Raw genomic sequence first — 13,916 nt, forward strand, 5'->3', positions numbered from 1 at the left:
CGACTATTAGGAACAGGAAAAGGCAAGATACACTAAAAGACACGGATATTGAGTGAGGAAAGTTATTATTATTACGCAGTAATGGTGTCTGGCCGAAGTCAGAAAAACCATACAACAAACAATTGTATTCCAACTCTGGTGTCGAGACATCGCAAAGCGAGTTTTAAATTTACATGTACATCTGTAGACAATTTTCATCTTCGAAGCTTGGGTGCCTTGTCCCCAGATTGGCACCGGCGAAAATATGAATCGTGAAATGTTTAGCATTTCTGTTGTGGTGTCGAAATGCCTAATAGGCAGCTAAAATAGTGCGAAAGGCTTAGTTATGTTAGAATTGCCATGTTACTTGTAGTGTATGTTAATTGCATAATGTCAATAAACGTGACAGTTAATGCAAATCCGGTAAGTGTCAAAAGAGGAAAGATGTTGTTGACAGATGTCAACGAACTGAAGAAGCAAGAATTAAACAGACGTCGAAGGATTCGAATAGAACAGGTTTGAAATACCTCTGTGTGTTTTGTGTTGTTCAAAAGGCTTTGACACTATGTTATTGTGGTGTTGTGAATATGACTGTGTCAGTGAAGCTCATGGGAATTTGATAACTACACAATTGTTTGGGTTTATTCAGATTATATGTCCAGTTGCAGGCATCATAGCTACTCATCTTGTAAGATTGTATTAGATAGTGTTATCCCGTTTACTCAAATGAATGAACTGTTTATTATTGGCAATCCGTCGGTAGAGTGAAAAGACGTTACTTTCAAGGGGCCTACATGACATTTACTTTGTTATGTATTTGTGCGACTCTATGACAAGTGGTGTACATTAAGGGATAGCCTCCCCTCATCATCCCAGATTGTGTTAAATTTTAGTGTGCACATTGCAAAGAAAAATTTACAAATATCTTGCTCCCAAACGTTGTCTGAATAACGTACATTTTGTAGGTTTTCTGGCATTTGGCTCGCTACTTTTGCTCAAAGTGGCCCTCAAAGTTTTCAATTTTTGTAGAAACAAAATTTCTTCCAAGTTGTAGAAATCTCACTTTTTTTTTTTTTTCTGTGTAGTAACTTGTCTATGGAACCAGTAACTTTTGACATTTTGAGTTCAACGTTATTGAGATAGGTGGGTGAAGTTACCTGAAACCAAATTTGCTGCCTAAGTAAATGGTTTGTCAACCCTGTTATCGCAGAAGGGACGCTTTGTGCATAGTTGTCAGTTACAGTATTACTAAAAGCTTGTGTTTGTCCATTGCGGCTTGTGCCATTATAAATTAGTAAAAAAGAAACTTGTGTCCTCTGCCAAAAGGCCACACGTGATTGCCAGGTTAGTCAAGGACTTTCTCCGGGCTCCAAAGCCTACTAGTGAATTTCTTAATAAATATTTCCAGTGCTCCAAGCCTCTGGAGATTTTAGCAGAATTTTCCAAACTTTATGTTTGAGTAGCTTTCTGGCTCATGAGCCAACATACTAGCATTCAATGGGGAAAAGAAAACAGTATTGCTGTTGTAATGAATTAAATTTATCAACTGTAGTAACGACTGCTTCTGAGGAATTGTGTTGCTCAAACATTGGCAAACCATCAGTTATTGGCAAATGTGTGTGTGTAACACACTATCATGGTTACAGTATTGAAACCACAAATTCTCGGACATCATCAGATGGTTCTGATATTTTGCCAGCTGATAAGAATTCACTCGACAACCTTTTCATTTGAACTGTTTTCAAATCAGGTTGAATAGGTTAGCGATTTTGTATTGTTTCAGCAACTCTTGAAACCAAAGGAATCCTTTATCCTGAGGAGCTCTACCTGATTCAGTTTGGACCATCTGAACAAATTTGATTCAGTTGTGTTCAAGTTTTGCTTACTGAATGTTTGTAGTTGCAAAGACGTGAGGATTTTATAGTGCAGTGGAGTCGTAAACTAATTCATGTAGACAGTTGTTTTACATTGCTCCTAATCACCTGAAGTCTTGTGATCAGCATTTATACCAAAATCTGTGAGGTGGTAGTACTTGTTGATGAGGTACTTGAAATTTTGTACTAGGTTGCTGAAAGATATGCTTTTCTGCAGATTTGTCACTTACAGTTTCAATAATCACCCAAGTTTTGTCAAAAAGACAGAAGACACGAGATGCAAATTGTATCTTAGCCTGTCATTCTTCTTTTTCTTCTTCCTCCTCCTTCCTCCTCCTCCTCCTCCGCCTCCTCCTCCTCCTCTTTTCTTCCTTGGCATTTATTCCATTAGTATGGTGTACACGTTTCAGGATTAGACCAGTTTTGTTTTATTATTTAACTTTGTGGCCAGATACTCGTTCTGACAACAGTCATCCACTCTAAGGGGCAAATCGTGTGTGCCATCTGCCTATATATCACATAACTGTTTGTATATTGTATTCTTTAAGGCAGAATTTGGGGACCAGTCCAGCATTTGCCTAAACATACATGAGAAGCTGCCTAATTAGACCACCACAATCAGGCTGGCCGGTGTACCAACACACAACCGTTAATCTGGTGCATGGATTCAGTCTGGGTCTTGTCCATCTCCCTGTACCTTTATCTAGCATGCTGCACATTATGCTGTATGAGCACCGTGTGTGTCGTGAATATATGTGTGGTTCACATATTGTCCCCCCACTGCAACATGCAGAAACCTACTTGTGAACTTCATTTTCATATCTGTAATTTAACAATGAATGAAACACATAATTGAATCTGCAAACATAAACAACACGCTGTACAAATAATTTCATAAACAACATGTTGTACTAATAATTTCAAACTGCAAATGTCTTTATCTGTCACCAATCATGCTAAAACTTTTGCATTGTATGAGGGTTGGAACTTTAATAGTGGCAGCTATTAATTTACAGCTCGTACAAAATTGATACGTGTTTCAAAGTTTTACAGGCCTTCAAAGTAGTCGCCAGCATTGTGTAGAACCCGTTGCCAGCAATGTGGAAGCCGTAGGATACTCTTAGCAGTGCCAGTTGTGTTGACAGTTTGAGCGGTGCAGTCTATTGCCTGACGAATTTGTAGTAAATCTGAAGTGAATGCCGTGAAGTGTTTCCTTCAGTTTAGAAATCCATTTGAACTTATGAGGGCTTAATTCAGGGGAGTTCAGTAGTTGGTGTTGCACTTAGCAGCCCCATCAGTCAAACAAATCAGTAACAGCTTGCACTGTACGGGCTTGAACATTGTCCTGCAAAATGATGGTCAGGCCCTGCAGAAAGTGTCATGACTTCTGTAGACCACAATTAAATTCCTACAGTTATTTGATTTACTTCCTGAGCTTGTGAAGTGTTTTCTTTGTGGCGACGGTATGAGATTGACCAAGTTTCTTCAACTTGGACCTGTATATGTGGTGCTGCCAGCAGAATATGTCTGTATGTTCTATGTAGAGTGATTCCTGCTTTGAGAAGCCTAAGCTGGCCATTTGAAAGAGTGTGTTGATGACAAATTAGTTTTGGTATTGCAAAATTTGTGTCTCGGCTGATTTTATATGGTAAGTAGTTTATAGTTTTAGTATGAATGGTATGTGTGTTTATGTGCCTAACACTATTTCCTATATATCAAAGGAGGTGTTGATGCTAATTTTTTTGTGAATTGTTCTATTAACTGTAACTATGTTGGATTGCGATTGGTACATATTGTGAAGCTCACCTTAGCTACATTTATGAGGTTACATTTTCAATGTTAATTATACAAATGAGTTTTGGCTTTGTGGTACCATAGACTTCGTTTTAGCTATATAAGTCAAGTAAAATTTCTGGCACTAGGTGTGTGTTCGTAGAATTTGTTCAAGCTGTATAAGCCAACTCAAATTTCCAGTACCAGTTTTTAAAAATTTATTCTGGTTCTATTGATTGCCGAGGATTTCAGTATGCTTCCTTTTTGGCTTTGTATTTGTTTCTGTATGTCTGCATTATTAGGGTTGTAATATATTTAATTTTTCCCTCCAGCAAACCCCCTAATTCCCCAGTTGTCCTGCAAAATGATGGTCAGGCCCTGCAGAAAGTGTCATGACTTCTGTCCTTAGCTGGTCGTAGGTTGTGTTCCAAAAATGAACAGCATAGAGACAGAAGTGATGACATTTTCTGCAGGACCTGACCATCATTTTGCAGGACAATGCTCAAACACATACAGTGCAAGCTCTTACTGATTTGTTTGACTGATGAGGCTGCTAAGTGCTATACCACCTAATGCACTCTCCTGACTTAAGTCCTCATAAGTTCAACTGGATTTCTAAACTAAAGGAAACACTTCATGGCATTCTCTTCAGAACTGCTACAAATTTGTCGAGCAATAGACTGCACCACTCAAACTGTCAACACAACTGGCACTGCTAAGAGTATCCTACGACTTTCACATTGCTGGCAATGGGTTATACATAATGCTGGTGACTACTTTGAAGGCCAATGAAACTCTGAAACACGTATCTGTTTTGTACGAGCTGTAAATAAACAGTTGTCACTATTAAAGTTCTGACCATCATACTTGCTCATTTTGCCAAACATGAAGATGGTGGTACCACCTGTCAGCTTTGACCCCTGATTCCTGTAGGCTGGCAGACACCCTATTTCAAGCTTATACAATGCAGCAACTGTTACGTCACTCTTTACACGCGTGAACAAAAACAGATAGTATGAAAAATAGTTTCAGAAACGTGTGAAACCAACAGAACAACTGGGGAATTAGGGGGTTTGCTGGAGGGAAAAATTAAATATATTACAACCCTAATAATGCAGACATACAGAAACAAATACAAAGCCAAAAAGGAAGCATACTGAAATCCTCATCAATCAATAGAACCAGAATAAATTTTTAAAAACTGGTACTGGAAATTTGAGTTGGCTTATACAGCTTGAACAAATTCTACGAACACACACCTAGTGCCAGAAATTTTACTTGACTTATATAGCTAAAACGAAGTCTATGGTACCACAAAGCCAAAACTCATTTGTATAATTAACATTGAAAATGTAACCTCATAAATGTAGCTAAGGTGAGCTTCACAATATGTACCAATCGCAATCCAACATAGTTACAGTTAATAGAACAATCCAAAAATTCACAAAAAAATTAGCATCAACACCTCCTTTGATATATAGGAAATAGTGTTAGGCGCATAAACACACATACCATTCATACTAAAACTATAAACTACTTACCGTATAAAATCAGCCGAGACACAAATTTTGCAATACCAAAACTAATGTCATCAACACACTCTTTCAAATGGCCAGCTTAGGCTTCTCAAACTAGGAAGCACTCTACATAGAACATACAGACATATTCTGCTGGCAGCACCACATATACAGGTCCAAGTTGCAGAAACTTGGTCAATCTCATACTGTCGCCACAAAGAAAACACTTCACAAGCTCAGGAAGTAAATCAAATAACTGTAGGAATTTAATTGTGGTCTACATGTTGCCCCCCATTGCAACATGCAGAAATCTACTTGCAGACATCATTTTCATATCCATAACACACAATTGAATCCACAAACATAAACAACATGCTGCTCTAATAATTTTAAAGTACAAATGAATCTATTACTCATAATCGACAACATCAAAATAACTTGTTAACAGATTGCCTCCGACTCTTCCAATTTTAATCTTGGAAACAGCATTCTGTGTGTCCAATGAATCACTAACGTCATTCGCAAACAATTCAGAGATGTAAATATCCCACACTAGAGACCATCACCGTAAACTTCAACATGCCCTCTATAAACACTTTCCATTTCATATTCATTGCGTCACCATGCTGTCACACAGTACAACAAAGTTAAGTCGCATGTTGAAGTAGACGTATGGTACTGCAAACTTCAGCTTACCCCTCATTTCCGATAAAATAGACAGCAATGGGATGCACAGTAGTATGGTTGTTTTCCTGTTGAAAATCTTGGACAGCATTCAGGACAAAAAGGAGTAATTGTCTGCAAAGTGAAGCGGTATATTTCCTTCACCAAGCTTACAGTGGTGCTTCACAATTTTGAGATATTGTGTTTGATTTTTTGAAACAAAGGTGTCAGTGATGAGATTAGAGAAATTTATACAACAAAATCATCTGCTGACAGTTGCTTAACTTAAAGTGATGCACAATCTGTTTGAATCCACTGTTTGTACTCCAGTTTGTTTAGGATCGTTGCCCTTGGACAGATCAGTAAGGTGTGATTTAAATGCATTTTTGACATTCCTCTGCATCACCTGTCCCCATCCCAGTCATTTTTGTTTCTCAACAGTTCATCAGTATGGAAGCCTTTTAAATCACATTTACTGACTCTATGAATTTTAAGTGGGGTTACACCAAGAAAACTCAAATGCCATTAAATTAATTTCATGCTTCTGGCTGCACACCTTCATCAGATTAAGCCTAAACTGTAACAGCAGTTAATTTGTTACTCCATATGACAGCATAAATACAACTTTTGTCCAGTTGGACCTTACCTGCTGATCAGTCAGATTTTTTCCATTTGTGACGATTTTTCTTTGAGAAAGAATTGGACTCAGCAAAATGGTTTTATGATGAAGACAAATTATACTTTCATCACTGAGCTCAGGCCAGGACAATTCGACAACGGTTCCTTTTTTCCAGGAGAAAAGTCTGCAACACTTAGCAGCTTTTTACAGGGATTGTATGACAGCAGAAAGCATTCAAATTATCAAAAGAACAGTTTCACAGATCTTCATTTGCAGAATTCGTATATATTCTAATCAGTAGTATAATCTCAGTTTCAAAACTAAAGTTTGATTAAATTTTAAAAATTAATTACTTTTTCCTTGTATGATATGGTTTACAAATATTTGTAATTTTTATGTTATGTGTATGACATCAAATACTGTAAAATAGACTAACCAAAAATAAATGTAATTATGCACCTGAGAAAACAAATAATAGTTCATCTATTTTTACATTAGCTTGTAGTTGATGATTGTTCCACCACCTTCCTTCACAAAAACAAATTTCGTTACCAATAGGCCTATACAAACATTGCTATGATTTTTTGCTGATTGCCGTAGCTCATGTTCGCCAAGCTACATTCCTTGGGGGGTAATTACCAGCAAATCAGTTACGTGTAGATCTTAAGAGTCAGTTTGATGTGTGAAAAGAATAAGCTTAGTAAAAGTTGTTTTTCATCTTTATATACATATTTTACTTGAATGAGCTAATAGTCATTTGCATGAGAAACTTTACTGGATAATTGTAGATCTTTAAGGATGAAAACATTCACAGAAATTTCGTGTTTTTCTGAGAAAAAGATGCTCTTTCAAGTGATACTTAATGCTAGCATCTATCAGTCATCCTTCCTGAGACACAAAAGCTCAAAAATCACTTATTACCGTAGCAGCAAATTTTTCATGCAGTTTCATCACTGTCTATCTTAAATACTATAAAGCCAAAGTGATAAAACTTACAGATTTTATAAACAAGTTGCTAAAGGTCACAAAAAGATAGGTTTCTAATACACCTACATAAAGAGGTCAAGTTATGTCACCTTGGAAGAAATTTTGGAGTGAATAAATTTATTGACAACTTTGAGTGCCCTTGGAGTAAAGATAGTGAGATAAATGACATAAAACTTACAGAATGTGCACAATGCAAGCTGTTGAACTACCTTGCCAAGTTTTTGTAGCTTTATCACAGTTATCCACAGAATTACAGCACTACCTTCATGCTCAAATTTTGGAAATGTCACTGTGTCAATTGCACACCTACATTTACAAGGCTCTTACAGAGAATAAAATTTGAGAGCAATAAATTTGTGATCTTTCTTTGGTTGTTTAGCAGATGTGGTCATCAGATTTGAACAAAATCTGAGATTTAGCACTTGACATTTATGTTGGATGTAAAATGAACATCACTGACACGAATCTGATAATACAAAAGGTAATAGCTGTATTGAACAGATATATCTACACCCATCCTTGTGGAACTACTGTGAAGTGAATGGCAGAAGGTACTTCCAATTATTCCATGTTAAATTGGGATTTCCTCCTGCTCCATATGAGCATGGGAAGTATGAATGCATACAACATCTGCATGCACTGTAATTAGTCTAATCCTGTCGTTGCTGGCCCTGTGCAAGTGATACATAGGGGACTGTAGAATATTCCTGGGTTCTTCACTTAAGAGTGCCTGTGAAAACTTTGTACATAGTCTTTCATGTTATATGGGGTTACAGAAGTGTCAGACTCCACCTGTCCGCTTTGACCCATGACATCAACATGGCGGAAATGGCTATTCTAAGCGTCTCCAGTATGACGCCTATAATGTCACTACATACACATGGTAACAAACACAAAAATACATATAAATAAGGCAATAACATCTCCCTCCTAAAATACAGTCAAACAAACATGACAACTGCGGGAAATTGAGGGTTTTAGGGAGGAGACAAGCTAAATATAACAGCACCATGATCAAAAAGCACACAAAATGACAAAAAAAAATGTACAGGAATCGGACACTTCCCTTAACCTATATAGGTCAACCGCAGCTGACGATACCAAAACACCAACGCCTACAGCAAAAACTATGGAAATTGGAATCAGACATTTCTGTGGCCATAGCTGATGCTACCAAAACACCAATACCAACATAAAACTACGAAAATTTGTCGGTCATTTCCATTGACCTATATACGTCAACCGTAACTATTGATACGAAAAAACCAACACCTACAACTATGGAAACCAAAACCACAACAACTCAAAGGTAAATATCTCTATGTAAATGAAAACACATTCACTGCACAATAAATACACAAAACATTAAAACTCAAGAAAAACAGACCCAAAAAAAATTTTAAACACTGCATAGTAGGTGGCGCGCGCGCGTACACACACACACACACACACACACACACACACACACACACACACACACACACACGGGGTGCCATCAAACATAAGAAGACGACATCTACAAACACAACCAACCCATAAACTCCGCGCCTTAATGACGTCACACACCACAACACATAAGTTATGGGTCAAAACAGACGGGTGGAATCGGACACTTCCATTAACCCTGTTACGCTGTTGTTGGTGTCAGTCTGTAGGCATCTGCTAGTTCATGTTTTACATCATTTCCATGACATTCTACATGAATCAAACTTACCTGTGATCTTATTGCTGTCCATATGTTTCTATATTAAGTATCCCTTATTCTTATATGGCTACCACACACTTCAGCAATATTCTAGGGTGTGTCATGTATTTGATTTCCTTTGTAGGCTGTTTACATTTTCTGAGTAGCCTACAAAGAACCGAAGTCTACCAGCCATATTACTGACTCCATGTGATACATCTGATATCCTTCGCAATTGTTAAATCTAGGTATTTGTAAGAGTTGACTGATGGCAGTCATGACTCATTGATAGTATAGTAGTACGATACTGCTTTTTTGCATTTTATATTTCTGAATATGTAATGCATGTTGCCAGACTTTGTACCACTTTGAATTTTCATCAAAATGTGGCTGAATATATGTGCAGCTTTTTTAACATAATATCCACATCTTATTTTATTTATCAATCACAGATCATGAAAATGACACAAAATTTGATAACTGACACTTTGTAGTTATATAGTAATATTTATTTATAATAATTATTACATTTTACTTTTAGACTTTACATTGAAAATTACACATATTCAGATTTAAGATACCATACTGTTATGAAATTCTTTACTCTTGTAAACACAGTTGTTCATAAGTGGATTCTCTAGAAACCTCTCACAGTAGTTAATCTAACAACAGTGAAGAATCTGGAATGATATGGATAGATTTACAGAGGGGTCGAGCAGAGTATGAAGCCAGGATAGCTGTTGGGGACCTGTGAAGTGCCAGTGACACTAGTAAAATGTTATTAGAATGCAGTCATTTATTCTCGTCATTCCTTCTCACCAGGCTTGACTGTTGCTCATTCAGCTGCATGTTGGGTTCTAGCTAATTGTCCAATCAGCTCAGTGGTAGCATGCCTAGATGAGAGGTTTGGCGATATCTGTGTTGCCAGTGAAAAGGTGTGGCTGTTGCCCAGCACGAAGTGGTCTCGGGCAGGGTATTTGTTGTCCGCGTCTCACTCTGGATTGTAGCATGACTCTTGATGACCTGTCTGTGGTGTACCTGATGGGAGTTTTGTGGTCTGTTGGTCTCCTTCGTAACTCTTGAAGGTTTCAGAACCCAGAGATGCCCGAGTGCTGGGTAGGAACCTGGATCTCAAGAGGCTTCTGCATTAAAGTTCAGTGCTGGCAGCACCTTGCATTGTGGTGTTGTTGGAAGACAGTCAGTTTCCCCTTCGGTAGATGGTAGGTAGCAAGCAACAGGAAATTCATCAGGTGGAGATCATAATCTCAAGTATCATCGGCTAGTTCATAGACTGTGCAGGAGCATCTAGGACATAGATTCACTGCTGTATCGTAATCCGGTGCCATCACTGTGGATGCCATCTATCCCAATAATCAACTCGTGACGAGATCTGGGGTTTAAAGAGAGCTGGTGTGAGGTGAGGCTATGACACAAGGCTCAGTTTGTAATGACCTCGTGTCCACCTTATTCTGCTATATTCATTTAACAGGTTGTTAATTGTTGTGTCAGTTTCCTGCAGTGTGCTCATGTGAAAGAGAGCGTTTCTTGCAACATGTCTCATTAGCTAACAAATAGGCTTGTCTTTCTTTGCTTTTCTGTCACAGTCTCCTTCCTGCTGAATGTGTATCCTCACTCAACAAATGGTGTTTATATGTGTCAATGACCTAACTCATTTCCTGCTTCCATCTTTCTCTGCTGTGACTTGAGTTTGCTTGTGGCCGTGTGAATGACTTTTAATAAATATTTACCCCCATACTATTGTGTTGCATAACACAACTCTCCTCAAAAAAAAAACTTGTTCCGTATTTTTCCATTTTAACTTATTACTAATTAGTCTGTAGCTGCAGGGATGCTGAGCCGCGATAGGCACAATAAAAAGATTGACACAAACATAGCTTTCGGCCATTAAGGCGTTTGTCAGCAGTACACACACATGCACACACACACTCACGCAAGCGCAACTTGCACACACAGCTGCAGTCTCAGAGAGCTGAAACTAGTGTAGTATCTGAGACTGCAGATGTGTGTGCAAGTTGTGCTTGCGTTTGTTTGGGGGGGGGGGGGGGGGGGGGGCACGCGCGCGCCTTCCTTCCTGCCTGCCTGCCTGCTGCTGACAAAGGCCTTAATGGTCGAAAGCTATGTTTGTGTGAATCTTTTTATTGTGCCTATCGCGGCTCAGCATCTCCGCTATATGGTGAGTAACAACTTTCCTTCTCTCGTATTGTTACACTCCATCCTGGATTTTCCATTGTTTGACTTGAGTCTGTAGCTGTCTTTTATTTTTAAAAAAATTGCCATTTGTTTTCTTGGTTGCTTCTCAACCTAAGTCTTGAATCTTAGTTGTCTTAATTAATATACTTTGCCATTCTGTCCTGGTTGTGTACATTAATTACTTATAAGTAGTTTGCATCCATTCCACCAGTACCTGGTGGATGGTTGCCTCATTTGAATGAGATGTCTTACGCTTTACACAACACTAAGTCTCACAAATGAACATTAGAACCAAGATTATGCTTGTTGTTGATGCACTGAAAATAAATGTATTTTGTCTAGATTTCTTGAGATAGTTTCACATGTTGCATTATTTGATCGACTGAAATTTGTCCTGTTTCTGGAGTTATTAATTCATCTAGGGATTGTAGCAAAGTGGAATGTAAGGTATCACTAATAAAGATTAAGTTTTATTTAGGTAATATATGTGGTCGTTACTGCAGCCAATACAACATTGGTCTCAACATGTTAATAATTATTATGTCCATGATGGTAGCTGGAAAGTGAAATTGTCTTCCTGCTGTTTCACATATAGTTCTGTTAATTAAAAATCCATTGCCCTGTAATTCTAGTTTCATTATGCTGGTTGGCTTGCCATTTTTATAGCAGGTGATAGTTACTGTTTCATGTGTAAATATGGAGTAAATGAAGCAATCTCCAATTTTCTAGAATTTTAGCTGAGAAGTTAAACTTTGTATTCACACTCTACCACTTCCGTTGTCCCTAAGAACAATTACATTTCACGTGACTGGTTGTTCGTCCAACAAGAGTGATAATCCATCTGCAAAACAGTCTTGTGACTGTGTTTTGAAGGTGCATTAGTGATCATATAGGATTTGGGTCGAATGCCCATATGCCGCTTCATCCGCACACTTGTACCGGAATTTGTGGCACCTGAAGTATTAGTTTCATATGACCTGGAGATCTCCAGGGTATGAAACTGGTCATCATCCAGTGAAAACACAATAAACAGTTATAGCAGATTTGCACTTCCATTCAATTTTGATATAGACTATTTTATCATCTGTGATTTTAAATTGATTGAATTTCCTTGAAATTATGTACACATTCTCTGTTGTTTTGCTGTCTGAAGGATCTACTGAAAAGTGGGGCATTGCTACTGGCGACTTAAATTCACTTGAACTTGACTGTGGATCTTGTGCTGCCTGCAAAGATTCTAATTAAACCATCAGCTCATCATGGCATAACTTCTGTTGAGCATTTTCCTCTAATAATTGTGACACTCCATCAAATTGGTTATAATATCACTGGCAGTAGCTCGCCTGTACCTAGCATTTTTGTACAGTTTACCACTATCTTATATTTATACTGAAAATACATGCTGTAAGCCCCTCTCACACATAAAAAGTATTATATTGCTGGGTAGCTCTTTTGACAATGGTGACAGTACATCTGTTTACATGTCCGTACTTGCAGGTATGCGAGGAATACATTCAATTTAAGAATTTGGATTCTGGTACTTATTTGGTTGGTGCACTGACTCTGCTGCTGCTGCTGCTTTCTCCAGCTGTTTCCAGAAGTTTGGTGCTGGGTCATTTAATTATTAAACTGGACACAAGATGTTTTCTGTTTGTTTATTTCCAAAAGCCACGTCATTTCCTAATTACTGCTGTATATCAATTACAATTTATAAAATCGCAGTTCATTGTGCATCGTTACCAAGTGTCAGAGTGTAACAAGCTACTAGCTTCTACCACTGATGTCTGTCACTGATAGACTGACAAAGTACTTTCCCTTTCTCTGTACACAGAAACAGATGCTTTTCGATTTGTGGGTAATGCCACGTTTACTTGTCAATTAAATAATTTTGGTTTAAAAACTTCCATTCTTGGAGTTATATGATTGTTTGGGTAATTGTATTTAGTTATTATAATAAAGCAGATAAGCAAAAACATAGGAGAATTGCCATTTTTAAGTCTTTCATTAAGCTAGTCAAATTTGGTCATTAATCAGTCATTGAATCAGTCTGTAATAGATGTGATTTAGAAATATAAGTGCAGTTGCACAAAAATGCCTTTAGTTTGCTCGCAGTAATAAACTTTTAAATAATCTTATAACCCTTCTACTTTCCCTGTGAACATAAATACGAAAAGTGTAGAGAAATGGTTTTACAGAGATAAGGCATTTTGCTATTATGTGATAAAATTGTTTTAATTATGGTGTGGATTGTATCTCCTTGCACTGACAGTCATTAGTGTTTGTTTGTGTACCTGATTTGGACTAAATTTGTAAATATAGCTGTAATATGAAGAAAATGCTGTTAGATTGATATCTTCGTTAATGATAAAAGGAGGTGTTCTATGTCGGCCATAGACGTTAGAGATTGTGTGACATAACATAATATGTCGTATCTGAGGAATAACTTTTCTAAGTAAAATGTAACATCAGTAAGATTTAAAGAAACAATAAGTACAGACACAAAGAAAAATTTCGTGCATAAGATACAGGGCGTATTGCTACGATTCAAGAAACCATATGCATCTTGCCTGTGATTATTCACTGACCGAAAGAACAAGTTATATGACATG

The 13,916-nt window shown here is 37.6% G+C and overlaps 1 protein-coding gene across 3 annotated transcripts in view; it reads left to right on the plus strand.

Moving 5' to 3' along the window:
* The first annotated feature begins 229 nt into the window (after nt 1–229).
* LOC126416416 (uncharacterized) overlaps nt 230–13,916 on the plus strand; it is a 245,112-nt gene continuing 231,425 nt past the window's right edge. For all 3 annotated transcript variants that reach the window (XM_050084135.1, XM_050084137.1, XM_050084136.1), the window contains exon 1: nt 230–495. In XM_050084135.1, the coding sequence (XP_049940092.1) occupies nt 340–495 (156 nt within the window). In that variant the 5' untranslated portion in view covers nt 230–339. The remainder of the gene's footprint in view (nt 496–13,916) is intronic.

Source organism: Schistocerca serialis, chromosome 8, assembly GCF_023864345.2.
Source record: "Schistocerca serialis cubense isolate TAMUIC-IGC-003099 chromosome 8, iqSchSeri2.2, whole genome shotgun sequence".
Taxonomy (NCBI): Eukaryota; Metazoa; Arthropoda; class Insecta; order Orthoptera; family Acrididae; genus Schistocerca; species Schistocerca serialis.